Source organism: Microtus pennsylvanicus, chromosome 13, assembly GCF_037038515.1.
Source record: "Microtus pennsylvanicus isolate mMicPen1 chromosome 13, mMicPen1.hap1, whole genome shotgun sequence".
NCBI lineage: Eukaryota > Metazoa > Chordata > Mammalia > Rodentia > Cricetidae > Microtus > Microtus pennsylvanicus.
Window position 1 is genome coordinate 50,002,955 of NC_134591.1, and position 20,871 is coordinate 50,023,825.

Here is a 20,871-nt window from a genome sequence, read left to right on the forward strand (position 1 = left end):
TAAAATTAAAAATTAATGGTCAGGCCTATCAGTTCTTTACTCCCAGAACTCTGAGATGAGTGCAAGATTAAAGCCAACCTAGGCTGCAAGGCAAGACTGCATTTGTGTATAGGCCAGAAGCATGCCTTAGTCTTGTTGAGGCTGGAATTTAGAGGCAGTTGGGAGCCATGTGCTGTGTGTTGAGACAATGCCTCTGAACCTGATGCTTATTTGAGGTTTGCTAACCAGCAATCTACCTGTCTCCCCTGCATTTAGATAACAAACACACAACTTTGGTCCTGGCATTTGTAGGTGGTTGTTGGGGAGTGTACTCAGACCCCCGTGCTTGCATTGTGTTCTGCCCACAGTGTGTTCTATACTTGGTCACAAATGAGTTTACTAACCCTGTAGCCACCACGGGTACGGAACAAGAGCCAAATAGTAAGATCATCAAATCAGCTGTTCAGGAAATCTTAGCCATGCTGGAGTTCTGGGCAGGGCAGAGTGGAGTTCTCTCCACACAGCCGATACTTTCTTTTGCCTTCACTTCTCTGGTGCTGGGATTACAGGTGTATCCCACACCGTTTATGTGGCAGCAGGCTTAGAACACAGGGGACTTTGTCCACACCATGCAAACTGTTCACTTCTGTCAACTTGACAGTAAATTATTGTCACCTGGGAGAGGAAACCACAACAGAGGAACTGCCTAGATCAGACTGGCCTGTGGGGATTTTGTGGGATTGTGTTTTTAGTGGGGGGAAGACTAGTTGACTTAGAAGGGTCCAGTCCACTGTAGGGCAGCAGCTGGTCCTGGGCAGACAAGTAACTCTCCAGGAACTCACTCAGCCTTGGAGAACAGCAGAGCTGCCACCATGGCAGTGGCGAGGGGAGGGGCCAACATACAAATTTTTAAAAGTTCAATATAGTGCAATGCAAATAATACAAGACCTTGTCTCAAAAAGAATAAATTGAATTTTAAAATCATTATTTATGATGAGATTCTCAGGTGCCAGGTTTCTTTGGTATCTGAAAAAATACTTTTACTGAGTATTATATTTCCTTACACTCTGAAATTTTGTTTAGTTTTTAATTTTTGGAGACAGGGTGTCTTTATGTAGACCAGGATGATCTCCAAACTCACAGAGATACCCCTGTCTTTGCCTCCTAAATATTGGGATTAAAAGTATTCACCCCTCAAGCCCTGGCCTAAAATTTTTTAAAACAATGAAAGTTTCCTATCTTTTTCTTAAGTCTACTGCTAACAAAAGAGTTATTTGGCCTCTGTGGGCCAAGAAAACACAAAGTTGTTCAGCAAATAAACAGCAAACTATTATGCAAGCCAAGCCTGCAGATTCTCAGGCTATTCGGCTTGTTATGATTATTTGTACAAGCCAAGTCCACTCCCTCTCTCATCCACTGAGGCAGGCTGATTTTCAGCTTCCAGCCTGAGCTTGCTCTCTTATTTGTCTTTCTCTCAGAGAAGCATCTTAGCTTCTGCCTCTCTCCCTACTCCTCTGCTTCCCTCCCTTCTCTGTCTCTCTTCCTCTTTCTCTCTCTCTCTCCCTCAACTCCCTTCTCCCCTTTTGCTTTCACCTCCGTAGCTCCCTGAATAAATATTTACCTCATTCTACATGTCATGTCTATCCATGTTTCTGTCTCCTGTCTGCTGGCCATGTGTCCTCCTGCCTGGGCCAGCCACTGCTTTGGGACCGTCAGCCATCTCTGCCTGGTACTGGCTGCTCCCAGGGCCTGCTGCCTGCCGCCACATGGCCTGCTACCACCATTTGGGGACCTACAACATTTCTGCTGCCTACTGACGCACGGGATCTTGTTGCATTTTTAAAAAAATCATAACACTTCTGTTCTACTCCAGTTCTCAGTCCAAAGAGTATTTCTATCCCACACTAACATTGCAAAAGCACTATGGGAACTTTTAAGAGAGTTTAACTTACATAAGCCATAGGTTTAAAGTAGAAAAGAATGTGTAGGAAACATATTTAGTTTTGAGACTCTCTTATATGCTAAAGTAGCATTAGTCACCAGACAGCTAAGATGACTGACTGGGAGAACGTACAGTCCCCTCCATGGGAGTAAGGACTCCATTGATACATTTTAAAAATTCTGAGAAAGGAAAAGGCCCAGACTGTGGCTTCTGTTCTCATGGCCAGCCATGACCAACTACATTTTAATTATTACTGTATATGTAAGAATGACATGTATGTACCTTTGTGAAGGTGTAGAGTGTACATGTCCATGTATTAAGTTGTATGTACACGTGTCTGTGCATGTGAGTGTAGGCATGAATTCCCCTGGAGCCACAGTTACAGGCAGTTGTGGGTTGCAATGCCTTAGTGCTGCGAGTCAAGGTCGGGTTCTCTGTAAGAGCAGTAAGTATTCTAACTACTGACCCTTCTCTTCAATTCCTCCATCTCTTTTTACTGTTGTTTTGGTTTGGGTCTTGTTTTTTCAGAAAAGAGTTTCTCTGTGTAGCCCTGGCTGTCCTGGAACTTGCTCCATACACCATGCTGGCCTTGAACTCAGAAACCTGTCTCTGCCTCCCAAAAGCTGGGATAAAGGCATGCATCCACCACACCTGACTTTCTGACAAATGTTTACTATCTATAAAAGGCAATGAAGGCATGAATAAGCACACAACCCTACCAAACACAAAGGTCTGTGATAGACTCAGCAGAGGGAGTAATGGCACCTGCTGACAACCTGAATCCCATTTTTTTTGTTTTTTCAGACAAGGTTTCTCTGTTTATCAGTCCTATCTGTCCTGGAACTATCTTTGTAGACCAGACCAGTCTTACCTTGAACGAAGGGATTCCAAGGCCTCTGCCTCCATAGTCCTGGGATTAAAGGCATTGGCCAACACCGCTGGGGTAAATACCACCTCTTTTTTTTTACATGATGATAGGAGAGAACCAACTCCTGCAAGCTGTTCTCTGACCTCTACCTTAAAGCAGCCTTGACACATACACTACTACACACATAGATGCACACAAAATAATAAATGAGATACTTGAAGTTGCCAGGCACAGTCGCATGTATCCTTAATCCAGCACTCAAGAGACAGAGGCAGGAAGAGATCCACTTGCGTTTGAGACCAGCCTGATCTACATTGTAAGTTTCAAGAACAACCAAGTACACATAATGAGATCATGTTTTTTGTTTCTTCTTTTTGACAGCCAAATCTTTATTAAGGGAATTGGTCTCTTAATGGTCACTGTCTCCAGAATCCTGTGGCTGCATCGCATATGGACGCCTTGGAGGCCGGGAGAAGGGCTCAATGTGCAAGGCTTCGAAGGCATCGTCCTCTCGTAAGACCAGGCCCACGGTGGCTGGGGCCTGTGGTCCTGCTGTCAGGCTAGTGAAGCCACACTCGCCCAGAGTTTTCCCATCATCAAGGAGCTGGTCGTCCTTGTACAGCCGCTGCTCATCTGGTGGCCGCTTAAGGATGCTCTCAACGATGCGCTTCAGCTCGAATACGGTACTCGACTCCTTGGCATCCGTGAAGATGGTGGTCTTGTGGCGCCGGATCATAAGAAACACTTCCATTCTGGAGACTGCTTCTGGCTCCACGCACCAGCACAGCCACGCTCAGTCCCGAGATCCTGTTTTTAAAATATCAAATTAAATAAAACTCACCCTGGGTTGGATTTAAGAAAGGTTGTTTTGTATTAAAACATGCATTCATTAGTTAGAGGAATCAGGTACTGGAGCCATAGTGAGCATGTGGAGGTGAGAAGAAAACTTGGAGTTCAATCCTTCCACACACTGAGCTTTTGTTGTTGGTTTTTTTCAAGACAGGGCTTCTCTGTTTAGCTGTCCTGGTTGACCTGGAACTCCCTTTGTAAATGTAATGTCTGTCCTGTCCCTACAAGAGACAAGCCCCGCCCTCCCAAGTCTGCACAGGCAACAGAATCTTCCTTCTGCTTCCTGCCTGCAAGCTCTCCCTTTCCTCCCTCCCTAAGAGGTAGTTTCTACTCCCTCTCCTCTCCCCCTACATCCTCTCTCTGTTTCTCTCTCTCTCTCTCTCTCTCTCTCTCTCTCTCTCTCTCTCTCTCTCTCTCTCTCTCCCTCTCTCTCTCTGCCTCTTTCTCCTGATTCCCCTCCACCTCCCTCTCCACTATCTCCTTCCCTTCCATAATCCACTAAACAAACATCCAACCTCACTCTTGCACGCTGTGCCTATCCATCTCTGTCTCTCACCCGCCATAGCTCCTCTGGCACCTGGTGATCTGCCAAAGTCTCTCACCCGCTGTGTGGCTTTCTGCAAATTTTAAGTTTTTAGAGGAATAGACCACAAAAATGACTTATAATTACCGAAAGATATGAAAGAAAAACAAGCATTTTGGCCAGGCAGTGGTGGCACACGCCTTAAATCCCAGCACTCGGGAGGCAGATGCCAGCCTAGTCTACAAGAGCTAGTTCCAGAACAGCTAGGACTGTTACACAGAGAAACCCTGTCCCGAAATACAAACAAAAACAACCATGCATTTTGGGGCCTGGTTATGGCCCAGTTAGTAGTGCTTACATAGTACTTACAAAGTCCTAGGTTCAACCCTTGATACCATCAGAGGTGGTGGCACAACCTGTAATCTCAGAACCCGGGAAGTGGAGGCAGGAGGATCACAAATTCAAGGAATCCTCGATTACATAGTGAATTTGAGGGCATCCTGAGTTACATGAGACCTTATATAAGAATAAAAGGAGGGCTGGGTGGTGGTGGTGCACGCCTTTAATTCCAGTACTTGGGAGGCAGAGGCACGCAGATCTCTGTGAATTTGATGCCGGCCTGGTCTACAAAGGGAGTTCTGGGATAGCTAGGGCTGTCACACAGAGAAATACTGTCTCAAGAAAACAAAAAATGAAAATAAAGCAAGCTAAAAAGAAAGGTTTTAGGTTGTGTCTGTTTGTTTTGAAAATGACTCAATTTCACAGAAACTGAGAAGCCTGCTACAACCATACAGGCTGGGCTGCTAAGGATGAGGAGGTGTAGAGAATCTGGAGTAAGTCTCAATAAGCTGTAGCACAATTAACAAAACACAGACACAGATATTAGGGTTCAACATGAAGACCAGAAAAGCAAACCAGCCAGACACTACCACATACCTCTCCTTCAGTCCGAGTATGGTGGTGATCCTGCCTCCAGCAATCCTCAGAATGAGACTGGCTGAGAGCTGTCTCCTCCTGTCTTATATACCTATCTAGGGCGGGGATTAAAGGCGTGCACCACTACCGCCCAGTTTCTATGACAAACTAGTGTAGCTACTTGGATTAAAGGTGTGTGATGCCACTGCCTGGTCTGTGAGGCTGACCAGGTGGTTCTTTAACTCTCCGATCATCAGGCAAGCTTGATATACTAAAATAAAAATGAAATACCACTACAATAAGCAGTCTGACAGTGTGACCGCCTAGATCTAGTGCACACCAGGGTACCACAGGCTCCTCTGCGATCTCATCAATACTGCCTCAGACCAGCATCTGAACCCATTCTACTCTCCGCAACAGGGGAAATCATTGCTTTCCAAATTCACCTGAACATGGAGTCAAACGTGTATCTATAAATGTCAGAAATCAGAGGCAGAGTTCACAGGAAGCAGTGAGGTGAGAAGGAAATGTCCAGCAGATTCGATCTCATGTGGGTGAAGACACGTAGAAAACACACCAGGGAGAGCCAAGCCACTTTATTTTAAATTAGCTGAGGAGCAGGAATGGCTGGACAGGGAGATGCCTCAGGGAAGAGGGCACATAGCAGAGGGGATGGACGCTTCATCTAGCTCTTCCTTCTTACAGGTCTTACAGGTCACTCCGCAAAACCTTGGGGCCCTGAAGGAAGAGATCCTCTCGCCCAAGGCTGTGGGCATGGGACTGAGAGTTGCTGGGTTCCAGGCTAGAAAGGGTGTTCCAAAGTTATGAGAGAAGTAAAATGACAAACCAACCATTAGCGAGACTGTGATGTGCATAAAACCAGGCCCTGGACATCCTGGAAAGGACGCACAGGCCTGGTTTGTATGTGCCCATGCACAGGTGCTTCTCACTGAGGACCTGTTTCTGTCCCCAACTGCAATGAGTGATGTAATGGGGAATGTTGTGGAACCTGTCCTGGAACTAGCTCTTGTAGACCAGGCTAGGCAGATCTCTGTGAGCCTGAGACCAGCCTGGTCTACAATAGCTAGTTCCAGGATAGGCTCCAAAACCACAGAGAAACCCTGTCTCAAAAAACCAAAAAAATAAAATAATATAAGTTCCCATAGTGCTTTTTCGACGATAGTGTAGGATAGAAATATTCTTTGGACCGAAATCTGGAGTGGAACAGCAGAATAGTCTGAGAAACTGCAGGCGTGGCTTGCGTATTGGTTTGCTGTTTATTTGTCAGACAGCTCTGTGTTTTCTTGGCTTACACATGCAAATAACTCTTATGTTAGCAACAGACTTAAGAAAAGACTGAAAATTTTCATTTAAAAAAGTTTTAAGGGGGCTGGAGAGATGGCTCAGTGGTTAAGAGCATTGCCTGCTCTTCCAATGGTCCTGAGTTCAATTCCCAGCAACCACATGGTGGCTCACAACCATCTGTAATGAGGTCTGGTGCCCTCTTCTGGCCTGCCGACATACACACAGACAGAATATTGTATACATAATAAATAAATAAAATATTTAAAAAAAGTAGATTGAATAATCTACCTAAAAAAAAAGTTTTAAGCCGGGGCTTTAGGGGTGAACATCTTTAATCCCAATATTCAGGAGGCCAAGACAGGCGTATCTCTGTGAGTAGGAGGGCATCCTGGTCTACATGTGCCTTCGAAGCCCTGCACATTGAGCCCTTCTCCATCCCTCCAGAGCATCCATATGCGATGAAGCCACTGGATTCTGGAGACAGTGACAATTAACAAGCTGTGTAGTGAGGGCCACAGGCCCAGCCTCTACCCCCAGACACCAATTCCCTTAATAAGGATTTGGCTGTCAAAAAGAAAAAACAAAAAACAGGATCTCATTATGTGTATTTGGTTGTTCTTGGAACTCACAATGTAGATCAGGCTAGTCTCAAACGCAAGTGGATCTCTTCCTGCCTCTGTCTCTTGAGTGCTGGATTAAAGATACATGCGACTGTGCCTGGCAACTTTAATTATTTCATTTATTATTTTGTGTGCATCTATGTGTGTGGTAGCGTATGTGTCAAGGCTGCTCTAAGGTAGAGGTCAGAGAACAGCTTGCAGGAGTTGGTTCTCTCCTATCATCATGTAAAAAAAAAAGAGGTGGGATTTGCCCCAGGGGTGGTGGCCTACTCCTTTAATCCTAGCGCTCTGGAGGCAGAGGCCTTGGAATCTCTGAGTTCAAGGTAAGACTGGTCAGGTCTACAAAGCCAGTTCCAGGACAGATAGGACTGATAAACAGAGAAACCCTGTCTGAAAAAACAAAAACAAAAAAAAAAATGAGATTCAGGTTGTCAGCAGGTGCCATTATTCCCTCTGCTGAGTCTATCACAGACCTTTGTGTTTGGTAGGGTTGTGTGCTTATTCATGCCTTCACTGCCTTTTATAGATAGTAAACATTTGTCAGAAAGCCAGGTGTGGTGGATGCATGCCTTTATCCCAGCATTTGGGAGGCAGAGACAGGTTTCTGAGTTCAAGGCCAGCATGGTGTATGGAGCAAGTTCCAGGACAGCCAGGGCTACAAAGAGAAAACCTTTTCTGAAAAAACAAGAACCAAACCAAAACAAAACAACAGTAAAAAGAGATGGAGGAACTGAAGAGAAGGGTCAGTAGTTAGAACACTTACTGCTCTTACAGAGGACCCGACCTTGACTCGTGGCACCCAGGGATTGCGTCACACAACTGCCTGTAACTGTGGCTCCAGGGGAATTCATGCCTACACTCACATGCACAGACATGCGCACATACAACTTCATGCATGGACATGTACACTCTACACCTTCACAAAGGTACATACATGTCATTCATACATATATAGTAATAATTAACATGTAGTTGATCATGGTTGGCCATGAGAACAGAAACCACAGTCTGGGCCTTTTCCTTTTTCAGAATTTCTTTTTTTGGATTTTTCGAGACAGGGTTTCTCCGTAGCTTCTTGGTTGCTGTCCTGGAACTAGCTCTTGTACACCAGGCTGACCTCGAACTCACAGAGATCCGCCTGCCTCTGCCTCCCGATTGCTGGGATTAAAGGCGTGTGCCACCACTGCCCGCATTTTTTTCAGAATTTCTAAAATGTATTAATGGAGTCCTTACTCACATGGAGGGGCTGTACGTTCTCCCAGTCAGTCATCTTAGCTGCCTGGTGACTAATGCTACTTTAGCATATAAGAGGGTCTCAAAACTAAATATGTTTCCTATACATTCTTTCCTACTTTAAACCTATGATTTGAGTAAGTTGAACTTTTTTAAAAGTTCCCATAGTGCTTTTGTGACATTAGTGTGGGATAGAAATACTTTTTTGGGGAGGGAGGTTTCAAGACAGGGTTTCTCTGTAGCTGTTCGTGCCTACTTGGAACTACCTCTTGTAGACCAGGCTGGCCTCGAACTCCCAAAGATCCACCTGCCTCTGTGTCCTGAGTACTGGGATTAAAGGTGTGCGGCACATCCGCCTGGCCAGAAATACTCTTTGGACTGAAAACTGGAGTGGAACAGCAGTGTTATGATGTTTTTAAAAAGGTGGCAAGATTCCGTGCGACAGTAGGCAGCAGAAATGTTGTAGGTCCCCAAATGGTGGTAGCAGGCAAAGTGGCAGCAGGCAGCAGGCCCTGGGAGCAGCCAGTACCAGGCAGAGATGGCTGACGGTCCCCTAGCAGTGGCTGGCCCAGGCAGGAAGACAAGTGGCCGGCAGGCAGGAGACAGAAACATGGATAGACACGACATGTAGAATGAGGTAAATATTTATTCAGGGGGCTACGGAGGGAAAGGCAAAAGGGGAGAAGGGAGTTGAGGGGGAGAGAGAGAGAGAGAAAGAGGAAAAGAGAAACAGAGAAGGGAGGGAAGCAGAGAAGTGGGGAGAGAGGCAGAAGCTAAGATGCCTCTCCTAGAGAAAGACAAAGAGAGTGAGCTCAGGCTGAAGCTGAAAATCAGCCTGCCTCTGTGGATGGGAGAGGGAGTGGGAGTGGCTTGTATGAATAATCATAGCAAGCAGAATAGTCTGAGAATCTGCAGGCTTGGCTTGCATATTGGTTTGCTGTTTATTTGGCGTACGGCTTTGTGTTTACTTGGCCCACACATGCCAAATAACTCTTATGTTAGCAGGAGACTTAAGAAAAAGTTAGAAAACTTTTATTGTTTTAAAAAGTTTTAGGCCAGGTCCTGAGGGGTGAATACTTTTAATCCTAATATTTAGGAGGCAAAGACAGGGGTATCTCTGTGAGTAGGAGGCCATCCTTCAATTTATTTTTATGTGCAAGCAGTACCTACAGAGGCCAGCAGAGGGTGAGCAGCCAACCTTGTGGGTGATGAACTCTACTCTTCTGCAAGAGCAACAAAAGGCCTTAACCTTAGAACTAACTGTGTAGCCGGGCGATGGTGGCGCACCCCTTTAATCCCAGCACTCGGGAGGCAGAGGCAGGCGGATCTCTGTGAGTTCGAGACCAGCCTGGTCTACAGAGCTAGTTCCAGGACAGGCTCCAAAGCCACAGAGAAACCCTGTCTCGAAAAACCAAAAAAAAAAAGAAAAGAAAAAAAAAAGAACTAATTGTGTAGGCTCTACTTGAACTGATTGAGACAGTACCTGCCTCTGCTCCCTGAATAGGGAAATTAAAGGCGCTTGCAACTAATCCTGGCCTGATCTATTTAATTTTTTTGGCAGGGAGGGTTTCTTAAAAAATCTGCCTGTTCTGGAACTGTGTCGACCAAGTTGACTTCAAACTCACAAAAAACTCCAGCCTTGGCCTTTCAAGTGCTGGTCTTATGCAACCACAGCCCAGTTTGCCTGCCTTGTTCTTAAAATTTTGTGTCTCCTCACGGCCCCTGGAAAATCCAGGTCCCAGGGGTCATACTCAGGTTGGTATGCTCAGGTTGGTGCCTTTACCCCCACCTCACTGGCCTGTCTTCTCTTCACCACCTACTCAGAAATATTCTAAGGAATAAGGAAGGGCTCCCTTGAGACCTGACTTGCATTACCCTGCCCTGGATTTTCCAGAGACAGCCAGGGAACACAAAGTTTTAAGAACAAAGCAGGCAGGCTGGGCAGTGGTTGCATATGCCCAGCTCTCGGGAGGCAAAGGCTGGAGGTTTTTGTGACTTTGAGGTCTACCTGGTCTACACACTTCCAGAATAGCCAGGTTATTTATCACACAGATAAATCCTCTCCCCAAAACAAACAAACAAAACAGATCCTGTCTGGCTTGGCTGCCTGTGCTTTAAATCCCAGTACTCCTAGGGCAAAAGTATCTCAGGGAGTTCAAGGCCAGCCTACACAGTGAGTTCTAAGACAGCCTCAAGTGTAGAGACCTTGTCTGAAAAACAAAAATAGAGCAGGAAGAGGTGAGGTGACACAGTGAGGGAAGGTGATTGCAGCCAAGCCTGACAACCTCAGTTCATCCCCAGGGACCCACATGGTGGAAGGAGAGACCTGACTCTAGCGGTTGTCCTTTGGTCTCCATAAGGGCATGCAGAACACAGTAAAAAAAAAAATTAAGATTTATTTATTTAGTTAGTTTTTTTTTTGAGATAGGGTTTCTCTGTAGTTTGGAGCCTGTCTTAAAACTCACTTTGTCTACCAGGCAGGCCTCAAAATCACAGAGATCTCCCTGCATCTGTCTCACTAGTGCTGGGATTAAAGGTGTGTGCCACCATAGCCCGACTTATTTTTTTTAATGTATACAGTGTTCCACTTCCATGTATTCCTGCATGCCAGAAGAGGGCATCAGATCTCATTAGGGATAGTTGTGAGCCACCATACAGTTGCTGGGAATTGAACTCAGAACCTCTGGAAGAGCAGCAGTCAATGCTCTTAACTGCTAAACCATTTCTCCAGAGAGATTTTTTTGTTTTGCTTTATTTTGTTAGGACACAAGCTCTTTCTGTAGCTTTGGTGCCTGTCCTGGAAGTAGCCCTTGTATAACAGGCTGGCCTCAAACTCAAAGAAATCTGCCTGCCTCTGCCTTCTGAGTGTTAGGATTAAAGGCGTGTGTCACCACCACCCGGCTGCAAAAGAGAGTTTTAAAATATTAAAAGTGCCCAAGCTTTTGGACGGTGATGTCCTCAGGTAAACCAGAAAACAGGCGGCCTATTTGTCAGGACCACAGATACTTTGTCCTGGGTTATGTATCAACGTCAGGAAAGGAAGGTGATGTAATGTGGAACCTCACAGAAATACTTGGAGGGGCTTTCACTAATTTTCTCTCAGTCCCCACTCATTCATTCACACGTATTCATTCTCTAACCTTGGTCCCCCACGGGTCAGCATCCACATCTTCTCCTTGGTAGTAGTAAGCAGCCCCGGCCACATGGGCTACAGTCTGGGCTAGAATCTTAGGGCACCGGTTGGGGCGGACCTCATAGTCAGCAATGACTTCTATTTGCAGTTCTGGAAACTTCTGGAACAGAATAAGGGGCTCCTGTTAGCATGGTGGTAGTCATGACTGTTCCACGAAGGCCTAAGATGTGTATTAACCTGGTCATGTCTCATAAGCCCATGGTTTGGTTTTTTGAGAAGAGGTCAGAATGGCCTTGAACCTGCTATATGTTGCAAAGACGATAACCTTGCCTTTACCTTCCTACTGCCGGGACTCTCCAGTAAAAGCCATATTTCAAGGGAAAACATAACTTTAACCTCTATTAAAAAAGAAGTCAGGCCTGACAGACCTTGCTTATAAAACCTGCCCTGTAGAAGCAGATCCTGAGAGCTAGCTAGTCACACCCACATGTCAAGTTCCAGATCATTAAGAGATTCTGCCTGAAAGATTAAGGGACTGAAGAAATGGCTCAATAGGACTTATTGCTCTTGGAATCGATACAGGTTCAATTTCCAGCACCCAGCGTGACTCACAGCAATCGATAACCCAAGTTCCAAGGGATCCAACATAGTGCATATGCAGGAAAAACATTCATCCACATAAATTCTTTTTTTTAAATTTTTTTTCATATAAATTCTTTAAAACAAACAAACAAGCCAGGCAGTGATACCACAAGGTCATTAATACCAGCATTCTGGAGTCAGAGACAGGTTGATCTGTGGGTTCCAGCTAGTTCCAGGACAGCTAGGGTTGTTACACGAAGAAACCCCATCTTGAAAAACAAAAACAAACAAAAGAGAGAGAGAAAAAAACTGAAGGTAAACAACATCCAAAGTACACCTTTGGCTTCCATATTCTCACAAATATGTATGTTCACTTACACATAAAGAAAAATAAATCCCTCCTTTTTATGATTTATTTAAAAAATTTTTATTGATATCTGTTGAGCTCTACATTTCTCTCTCTACCCTCCCTGCCTCTCCCCTCCTGCCTTCAATCCTCCCCCAAGGTCCCCATGCAAAAAATTTACTCAAGAGATTCTTCGTTTTTGTGTTTTTGTTTATTTGTGTCTGAGACAGGTGTAGACCTGGATGGCCATAATTCACTGTATAGACCATGTTGACCTGGAATTTGTGACTGTCTACCTGTCTCCAACCCTGAGATATCAGGCTTTGTTTTCCTCTCTGACTCCCTAGCTGATTTTTATTCAATAACAGACAAAATACACTCCCTCAGTTCGTTGGCTCCATGTCACACTTGGTTAATAAATAGCTTTTACTGGGCAGGTGAGCTGCTTCAGAGGTAAAGGTGCTTGTGGTCAAGCCCAGAAACCTGGGTTTGATTTCTGGGACCCACATGGCAGAGTGAGAGGACCGAGGCCCAGATTCTTCTGACCTCCACATGTGCACTGTGGTACTGCAGTGTCTGCCCCAATCTTAGTTCAACATCCTTAGTCATCAGAGAAATGCAAATCAAAACAACTCTGAGATCCCATCTTACATTTGTAAGAATGGCCAAGATCAAAAACACTGATGACAACTCATGCTGGAGAGGTTGTGGGGAAAAGGGAACACTTCTGAATGCTGGTGGGAATGCAAGCTGGTACAACCGTTTTGGATGTCAGTGTTGCGATTTCTTAGAAAATTAGTAAACAACCTTCCTCAAGAACCAGTAATACCATTTTTTGGTATAGATCCAAAGGATGCCCCCAATCGTGCCACAAGGACATATGCTCAACTATGTTCATGGCAGCTTTGTTTGTCATAGCCAAAACCTGGAAACAACCTAAATGCCCCTCAACCAAAGAATAGATAAAAAAATGTGGTACATTTACACAATGGAGTACTACACAACAGAAAAAAATAATAATGACAGCTTGAGATTGCAGGAAAACGGATGGAGCTAGAAAACATTATTTTGAGTGAGGTAACCCGGATACAGAAAGACAATTATCACATGTACTACTCATAGGTGGTTATTAAATATAAAGCAAAGAAAGCCAGTCTACAAACCACAATACCAGAGAACTTAGACAACAACGTAGACAGTAAGAGGGACTTACATGTTACATAGATCTAATCTACATGGGAAGTAGAAAGATCCATAGGTCTCATCTTCTACTTGACCTGGAGCATCAGAATCTCTTTGGAGGAGGCCTGGAGATTTTAACAGGCTCCACAGTGATTCTTATTTATTCCAAAAGCAAGCAGTCCTCAACAGGAGGAAAAATGGAACTATCTTGTTTCAGGATGTTTTCTTTACGTGTTTGAGTGTTTCACTTGGGTGTATGTCTGTGCACTACTTGCACATCTGGTGTCTGTGAAGTCTAGAACAGGGCTTTGGATCCCCTGAACTGGAGTTAATGTTGGTGTGAGGACCTGACTCTGCAGACTCTATTTTATTTTATTTTATTTTATTTTTGTTAAAATAATATTTATTCATTATATATACAATATTCTGTCTGTGTGTATGCCTGCTGGCCAGAAGAGGGCACCAGACCTCATTACAGATGGTTGTGAGCCACCATGTGGTTGCTGGGAATTGAACTCAGGACCTTTGGAAGAACAGGCAATGCTCTTAACCTCTGAGCCATCTCTCCAGCCCCCTGCAGACTCTATTTTAAAGAGGGGGCATCATCTTAAGCCACATAATGAGGGGGGATCTCAGCTCAGATATGTGCTGTGATAGTGCTATTTGGATGGATACCCTGAAAATAGCCAATTAAGGAGCTAGGGAGCAGGGATATAAACCTTAGCGGGGTTCAGATGTTCCTAGGAGGCAGCCTGCCCTTGAAGATACCTTGTCAGTTATTAATGGGGCTTTGTTAGGGTTTTCGTGCCCCAAAACTGACCAATGGTTTCAGAGACTACCTTGCCCTATGCCCTCCTTACCCAATCCCAGGATGACAGGACATGAACGCCCCTTACTATGGCATTTCCCCTTTAAAAGTTCCCCCCTTCCCGGGTTCAGGCTGCACTTCCCTCACCCACTGCATTGGTGTGGTTGAGGTATAGTCCAAACTCAAGTTTGAATATTAAAATCCCTCTTGTGCTTTACATCAGAATCTGTCAGAATCCGGTTTCCTTTTGGGGATAATAAACTTGGGCATAACAGTGGCTGTATGGCTGTAAGCTGTCACGTGTGCTGGGAACTGATTCTGGGTCCTCTGAAGAATAAGTACATTTAACTGCTGAACCATCAGAGAGGAAATGGAAATAGTTCTTTTTAAGCACTAGGAAGTTTACTATTATTTTCTCACTTAGATGTAACTGCCTGCTGAGTTAGCTAACTTGAGCAATCTGCCATTTAAAACTTATTTCAAATACTGTAAAGAGTTGCCAACAACCTTATTTTAGAACCAAAAGTTTATTGAGTGCACAAGAGATGATGCCAGCCTGGATAGTAGCAAAGTACACATGCAGTGTGACCAAAAGTCCGTCCTCATTTTTTTTTAGATTTATTTATTTATTATGTATAAAACTTTTCTTCCATGTATGTTTGTATGCCAGAAGAGGGCACCAGATCTCATTACAGATGGTTGTGAGCCACCATGTGGTTGCTGGGAATTGAACTCAAGACCTTTGGAAGAGCAGGCAATGCTATTAACCACTGAGCCATCTCTCCAGCCCATCTTTTTTTTAAAAATATTTATTTATTTATTATGTATACAATATTCTGTCTGTGTATACGCCTGCAGGCCAGAAGAGGTTAGCAGACCCCATTACAGATGGTTGTGAGCCACCATGTGGTTGCTGGGAATTGAACTCAGGACCTTTGGAAGAGCAGGCAATGCTCTTAACCAATGAGCCATCTCTCCAGCCCCCGTCCTCATTTTTATAGCCATATATTTATTAACTTATTTACAGGCATGTGCCACAGCACAGGGATTAGTCAGTTCCCTCCTTTCACCTTGTGGCTCCTAGGGATGAAATCAGATCATCAGGCTTGGCAGGAAGTGACCTTACCCACTATGTTAACACCAGAGAGTTTCTGGGTTGACAGATCCTAGATGTTACACTCAAGCACAGAAAGTAAAATTACTTTCATGTTTCGATTTGTTGAGTCCTTAACTCTGCTGTGTGTCCCATATGACCTTGAAATCTTTATTCTCCAGCCTCCACCTCACAGATGCTGGGATTACAGCGTGTGCTGCTACATCTCTCTCAAAATTCCTTGTTGTCGCTCAACAGGTCTGATTTTACACTCTCAGCTACACAGGGAGAGATAAGGGATTTCAAATTCCAACTGGCTTGGTTTGTAGTAGTCTTCTTACAATCATAGCATAATAAACTGACAATTTCTTGTTTTTTTTTAAATTTATTTATTATGTATACAACTTTCTGCCTCCATTTATACCCACACACCAGAGGAGGGCGCCAGATCTCTTTACAGATGGTTTGGAGCCACCAAATGGTTGCTGGGAATTGAACTCAGGACCTCTGGAAGAGCAGACAGTGCTCTTAACCACTGAGCCTCTCTCCAGCCCCGCAATTTCTTATTTTTATTTTCAAAAAATAACATATCTTTGCTCACAGGACTTTCCTTCCTTTTTTGAAGGAAAGGTGTCTCATTAAGAAACCCAGGCTGGGGCTGGGCAATGATGGAGCATACCTAGAATCCAGCTCTTGGAAGGCAGAGGCAGGTGGAGCTCTGATTTCAAGGTCAGCTTATTCTACACTGTGAGTTCCAGGAGAGTAAGGGCTGTCTCAAAAAAAAGAAAGAAAGAAAGAAAGAAAGAAAGAAAGAAAGAGAGAGAGAGAGAGGGCGAGAGAGAGGAAAAGAGAGGGAAGGACAGCAAGAAGGAGAGAGAGAGAGCGTGGGAGAGCAAAAGAGAAAGAACAAGAGAGAAAAACAAGAAAAGGATAGAGTGTTGGAGAGTAAAGGAGGGAAAGAGAAAGAGAGAAAAACAAAAGAGAGAGAAGAGATAGAACGAGAGAGACTAAGAGAGTGGAAGAGAAAAAGAGAGAAAGAAAGAAGAAGAAAGAGATCGCCGGGCTGTCGTGGCCACCCTTGTCGAGCAAGGAAGACACGACCACCGGAGCTCTTCTCATGGCAGTTTATTCCAGGACCTTTTACAATTCTCTCTCTCCCCCTCTCTCTCCTCTCTCTCCTCTCTCTCCTCTCTCTCTTTTTCTTCTCCCTTTCTTCTCTCTCCTTGGGCAAACCCTCTCCCAGCCCTTAAGAAGGCATGGGCTGCCAACCCCGAACTGCCAGGTGGGCACTGCCCATAGGTTCACGCATATGCAGGCAGCTGATAATCATTGTGTGATCATAGCATTGGTCAGGCCTTAGCCATCTCAGGAGTTGATTATACATCTCCATCAGGTATGACACCATGAAGCTCGCTACACTGGGCAGTGGTGCATGCCTTTAATTCCAGCATGTGGGAGGCAGAGACAGGTGGATCTCTGTGAGAAAGAGAGTGAGAGAGAGAGGGCTAGGGCTTCTCTCACGCTATAGCTCCTGGCTCCTCAGCATCCCTCGCACACACCAGTCCAGAAGTCGTGTGGTCAAGTTTATAACGGCAGTGCTCCCACTTCCCCATCCCTGTATTATTTCCTATCCAGGCGCTCTCATTAAGTGCCTGACTAAAGCCTCTTGAAGGAAGAAGGGCTATTTTGGCTTGTGCTCAAGGGAACACTGTCCACCATCACAGGAAGCTTGGTGCCCAGTGGTTCCACAGTGGCAGAAACACAAGGATGCTCGTTCACATGTCAGTACCGCCTATATTCAGGGCCAGTCAGTGTTCCTACCCACCAGTTAATCCACTCTGGAAGATTTACAGACACCCAAAAGTGTGCTCCCCTGGTGCTCTGGGCATTTTATGACCCATTCGAGTTTGGCAATTAAAATTAAGCATCACAGTGTCTTTCTGACTCAAGATTCTAGACATTCACTATAAACACTATAGAAAATAGGCAATTGTAACAAGAATGGAATGTTTAATGTAAGTTAACCACTGTTTTTGTTTCTACTTTACTATGAAAACTGGAGATGTAACAAGGTTAAATATATTTTGCTTCATATAACTACAAGGTAGGGAGAAAGGATTTGAAGTTGAACTCTTTGAAGACCATAAGGCTTATTACTATGTTAAATATAGATTATAGTGTGTATATTTTCTCCTTAACCACCTTTAAGACATGTTCTCCTCTACTACTGACTAGCATCAAACGTGCTCTGGAACTGGCCTTGAAATTCTGACTCTCCTGCCTCTCCCTCCTAAGAGTTTAGATTACTAGCCTGCATGCAAAACACACCTGGCTCTTTTTTACGTTATTAATTTTAAACACAGATCTCACATGGCCCATGCCTGCCTAACTGAGGGAGGCCTTCTTTTGTTTGTCTGTTTGTGACATGCTTGCTACGTAGCTCAGGCTAACCTTGAATACATGGCCCACATTTTCTTAGCCTCTTTAGTGCTGGGATTATGAATATGTGCCCCTATAACTAGCTAATTGTGTGTACTGGCTAGTTGTATATCAACCTGATACACAAACCAGTTATCTGAAAGGAGGGAAGCTTAACTGAGAAGAAACCCCCATAAGATCCAGCTGTAAGGCATTTTCTTAACTAGTTATTGATGGGGGTGTGTCCAGCCCATTGTGGGTGGCTCCATCCTTGGGCTGGTGGTCCTGGGTTTTATAAGGAAGGAGGTTGGGTAAGCCATAAGAAGCAAACCAGTACACAGTACTCCTTCATGTCTGCCCAGCACACATCCTAATCAACAATCCGCAATGCATTGCCATCAGTGCATTGTGCATTTGGTCTTCTTTTGTGCCTCTTCCGAAGGGATTCTGAACCTCTTTCCTGGCTGGCATCTGCTCTAGACAAGTAACGCTTCAGACATCCACCCTTGGAGAGAAGTTGAGCTGCCACCGTGGAAGCAACAAGGGAGAGGCTGAACTACAATTTTATTTTCATGGGAAAATTTCCATGTTTAATGTAAAAGGCTCAAAGCATTGGATTATTTACATGTGGGTTAGAAAAGATGGCAGCGCCCAAGGGTCTTCCTGAGGGGCTGTGAGAAGACAGTTCATTTAAACCCCATTTAATAGAGGCTTCCCGTTCCGAGGAGAAGCTCACGATAGGCGCCATATCCAGGCCCTTGATGCACGAGCACCAGCTTCAGATCAGGTCAGCCACATTCATGGGCATCTCGTCTATCTGGGTGGAGTAGTACTGTTCTATGTCCCTGAGGATGCGGATGTCATCGTTCTTCACAAAATTGATGGCCACACCTTTGCGGCCGAATCGCCCTGATCTCCCGATTCTGTGAATGTACAGTTCTCTGTTGTTGGGCAGGTCGTAGTTAATGACGAGGGACACCTGAGGGACATCCAGGCCGCGAGCCCAGACATCTGTAGAAATGAGCACTCGGCTGGCACCTGAGCGGAACTCCTTCACGATGGACTCGCGCTCCTTCTGGGGCATGTCCCCGTGCGTGGATGACACAGTGAAGTTGGCTTCTCTCATCTTCTCTGTCAGCCAGTCAACCTTCCTCTTGGTGTTGCAGAAGATGACAGCCTGGGTGACGGTCAGCGTGTCGTAGAGGTCACACAGAGTGTCAAATTTCCACTCCTCTCTTTCCACCGCCACGAAGAACTGCTTGATGCCTTCCAGAGTCAGTTCATCACGCTTCACCAAGATGCGGATGGGGTCGGTCATAAACTTGTTGGTCATCTCCAGGATCTCGTGAGGCAATGTGGCACTGATGAGAACCACCTGTGTGGCTGGCGGCAGGTGCCTGTACACATCGTAGATCTGCTCCTTGAAACCTTTGTTCAGCATTTCATCAGCCTCATCCAAAACCAACATCTTGATAGCCCGTGTCCTTAAACGTCTACGGCGAATCATATCAAAGACACGTCCCGGGGTGCCTGCCACAACATGTTGCCCATATTCCAGCTTCCGGATGTCCTCCCCAACATTGGTGCCCCCAATGCAAGCGTGGCACTGTACGTTCATGTAGTCCCCCAGAGCCAGCAAACCCTTCTGAATCTGTACAGCTAACTCTCTTGTTGGAGCCAAGATCAAAGCCTGGGTTTCTCGAACCTGGATATCCAAGCACTGGAGGACTGAAATGCTGAAGGTGGCCGTCTTGCCGGTGCCAGACTGAGACTGTGCTATGACATCTCTCCCCTTAATTATCTGCTTCATAGCGCGCTGCTGGATTGCTGAAGGCTTCTCAAAGCCGTAGGCGTAGAGGCCGCGCAGTAGGTCCTCCCGCAGGCCCATGGTGTCGAACGTGGGGGTCACGTCCACCTCCTCGCTGCTCTCGAACTCCACTTTGGTCATGTCCTCCTCTTTGAGCAGCCGTTTCCGCGTGGAGCCCGACGTCGCCATCGTGGGCCTGGCCGCCAGGATTCCGTGTCCACCGAGAGGTGATGAACGCGAGCAGCAGCAGGCTGGCCTACAAAATTTTAAAAGTTCAACACAGTGCAATGTAAATAATACAAGACACTGTCTCAAAAAGAATAAATTTAATTTTAAAATAAAATCATTATTTATGATGAGACTCTCAGGTCTCAAGTTTCTTTGGTATTGGACAAATACTTTTTCTGAATATTGTATTTTCTTACACTCTAAATTTTGTTTTGCTTTTTATTTTTTGGGACGGGGTCTCCTGGTCCATGTAGACCAGGATGCCCTCCAACTCACAGAGATACGCCTGTCTTGGCCTCCTAAATATTGGGATTAAAGATGTTCACCCCTAAAGCCCCGGCTTAAAACTTTTTTAAATGAAAATTTTCAGTCTTTTCTTAAGTCTGTTGCTAACATAAGAGTTATTTGGCATGTGTAAGCCAAGAAAACACAGAGCCATCTGGCAAATAAACAGCAAACCAATACGCAAGCCAAGCCTGCAGTTTCTCAGACAATTCTGCTGTTCCACTCCAGATTTCGTTCCAAAGAATATTTCTGTCCTACACTACCGTTGAAAATGCACTACGGGAACTTATATTTTATTTTATTTTTTTGGTTTTTTTGAGACAGGGTTTCTCTGTGGTTTTGGAGCCTATCCTGGAACTAGCTCTTGTAGACCAGGCTGGTCTCAAGCTCACAGAGATCCACCTGCCTCTGCTTCCCGGGGGCTAGGATAAAAGGCATCCGCCACCACCGTCTGGCACTCTAGGAACTTTTAAAAGAGTTTAAATTACACAAGTCATAGGTTTAAAGTAGAAAAGAATGTATAGGAAACATATTTACTTTATTTAAGAAAAAAGAAAGGCTGGAGGTGGTGGCACACGCCCTTAATTCCAGCACAAGGGAGGCAGAGGCAGGCGGATCTCTGTGAATTTGGTGCCTGCCTGGGCACCAAAGCGAGTTCTAGGACAGCTAGGGCTGTCACACAGAGAAACACTGTCTCAAAAATAAAAACAGTTTAAGAGAAAAAGAAATGTTTTGGGTTGTCTCTGTTTGTTTTT

At 45.0% G+C, this 20,871-nt stretch overlaps 1 protein-coding gene and 2 pseudogenes across 1 annotated transcript; all 3 read right to left on the reverse strand.

Annotated features, from left to right (window-relative positions):
* LOC142833303 (cyanocobalamin reductase / alkylcobalamin dealkylase-like) overlaps positions 1-18,544 on the reverse strand; it is a 101,245-nt pseudogene extending 82,701 nt beyond the window's left edge.
* On the reverse strand, positions 3,199-3,540 carry LOC142834244 (elongin-B pseudogene; annotated as a pseudogene).
* LOC142834111 (eukaryotic initiation factor 4A-III-like) lies at positions 18,378-19,811 on the reverse strand. The gene has a single exon (XM_075946203.1). The coding sequence runs from the start codon at positions 19,790-19,792 to the stop codon at positions 18,575-18,577; it is 1,218 nt and encodes a 405-aa protein (XP_075802318.1). The 5' UTR covers positions 19,793-19,811; the 3' UTR covers positions 18,378-18,574.
* Between the last annotated feature and the right edge of the window lie 1,060 nt (positions 19,812-20,871).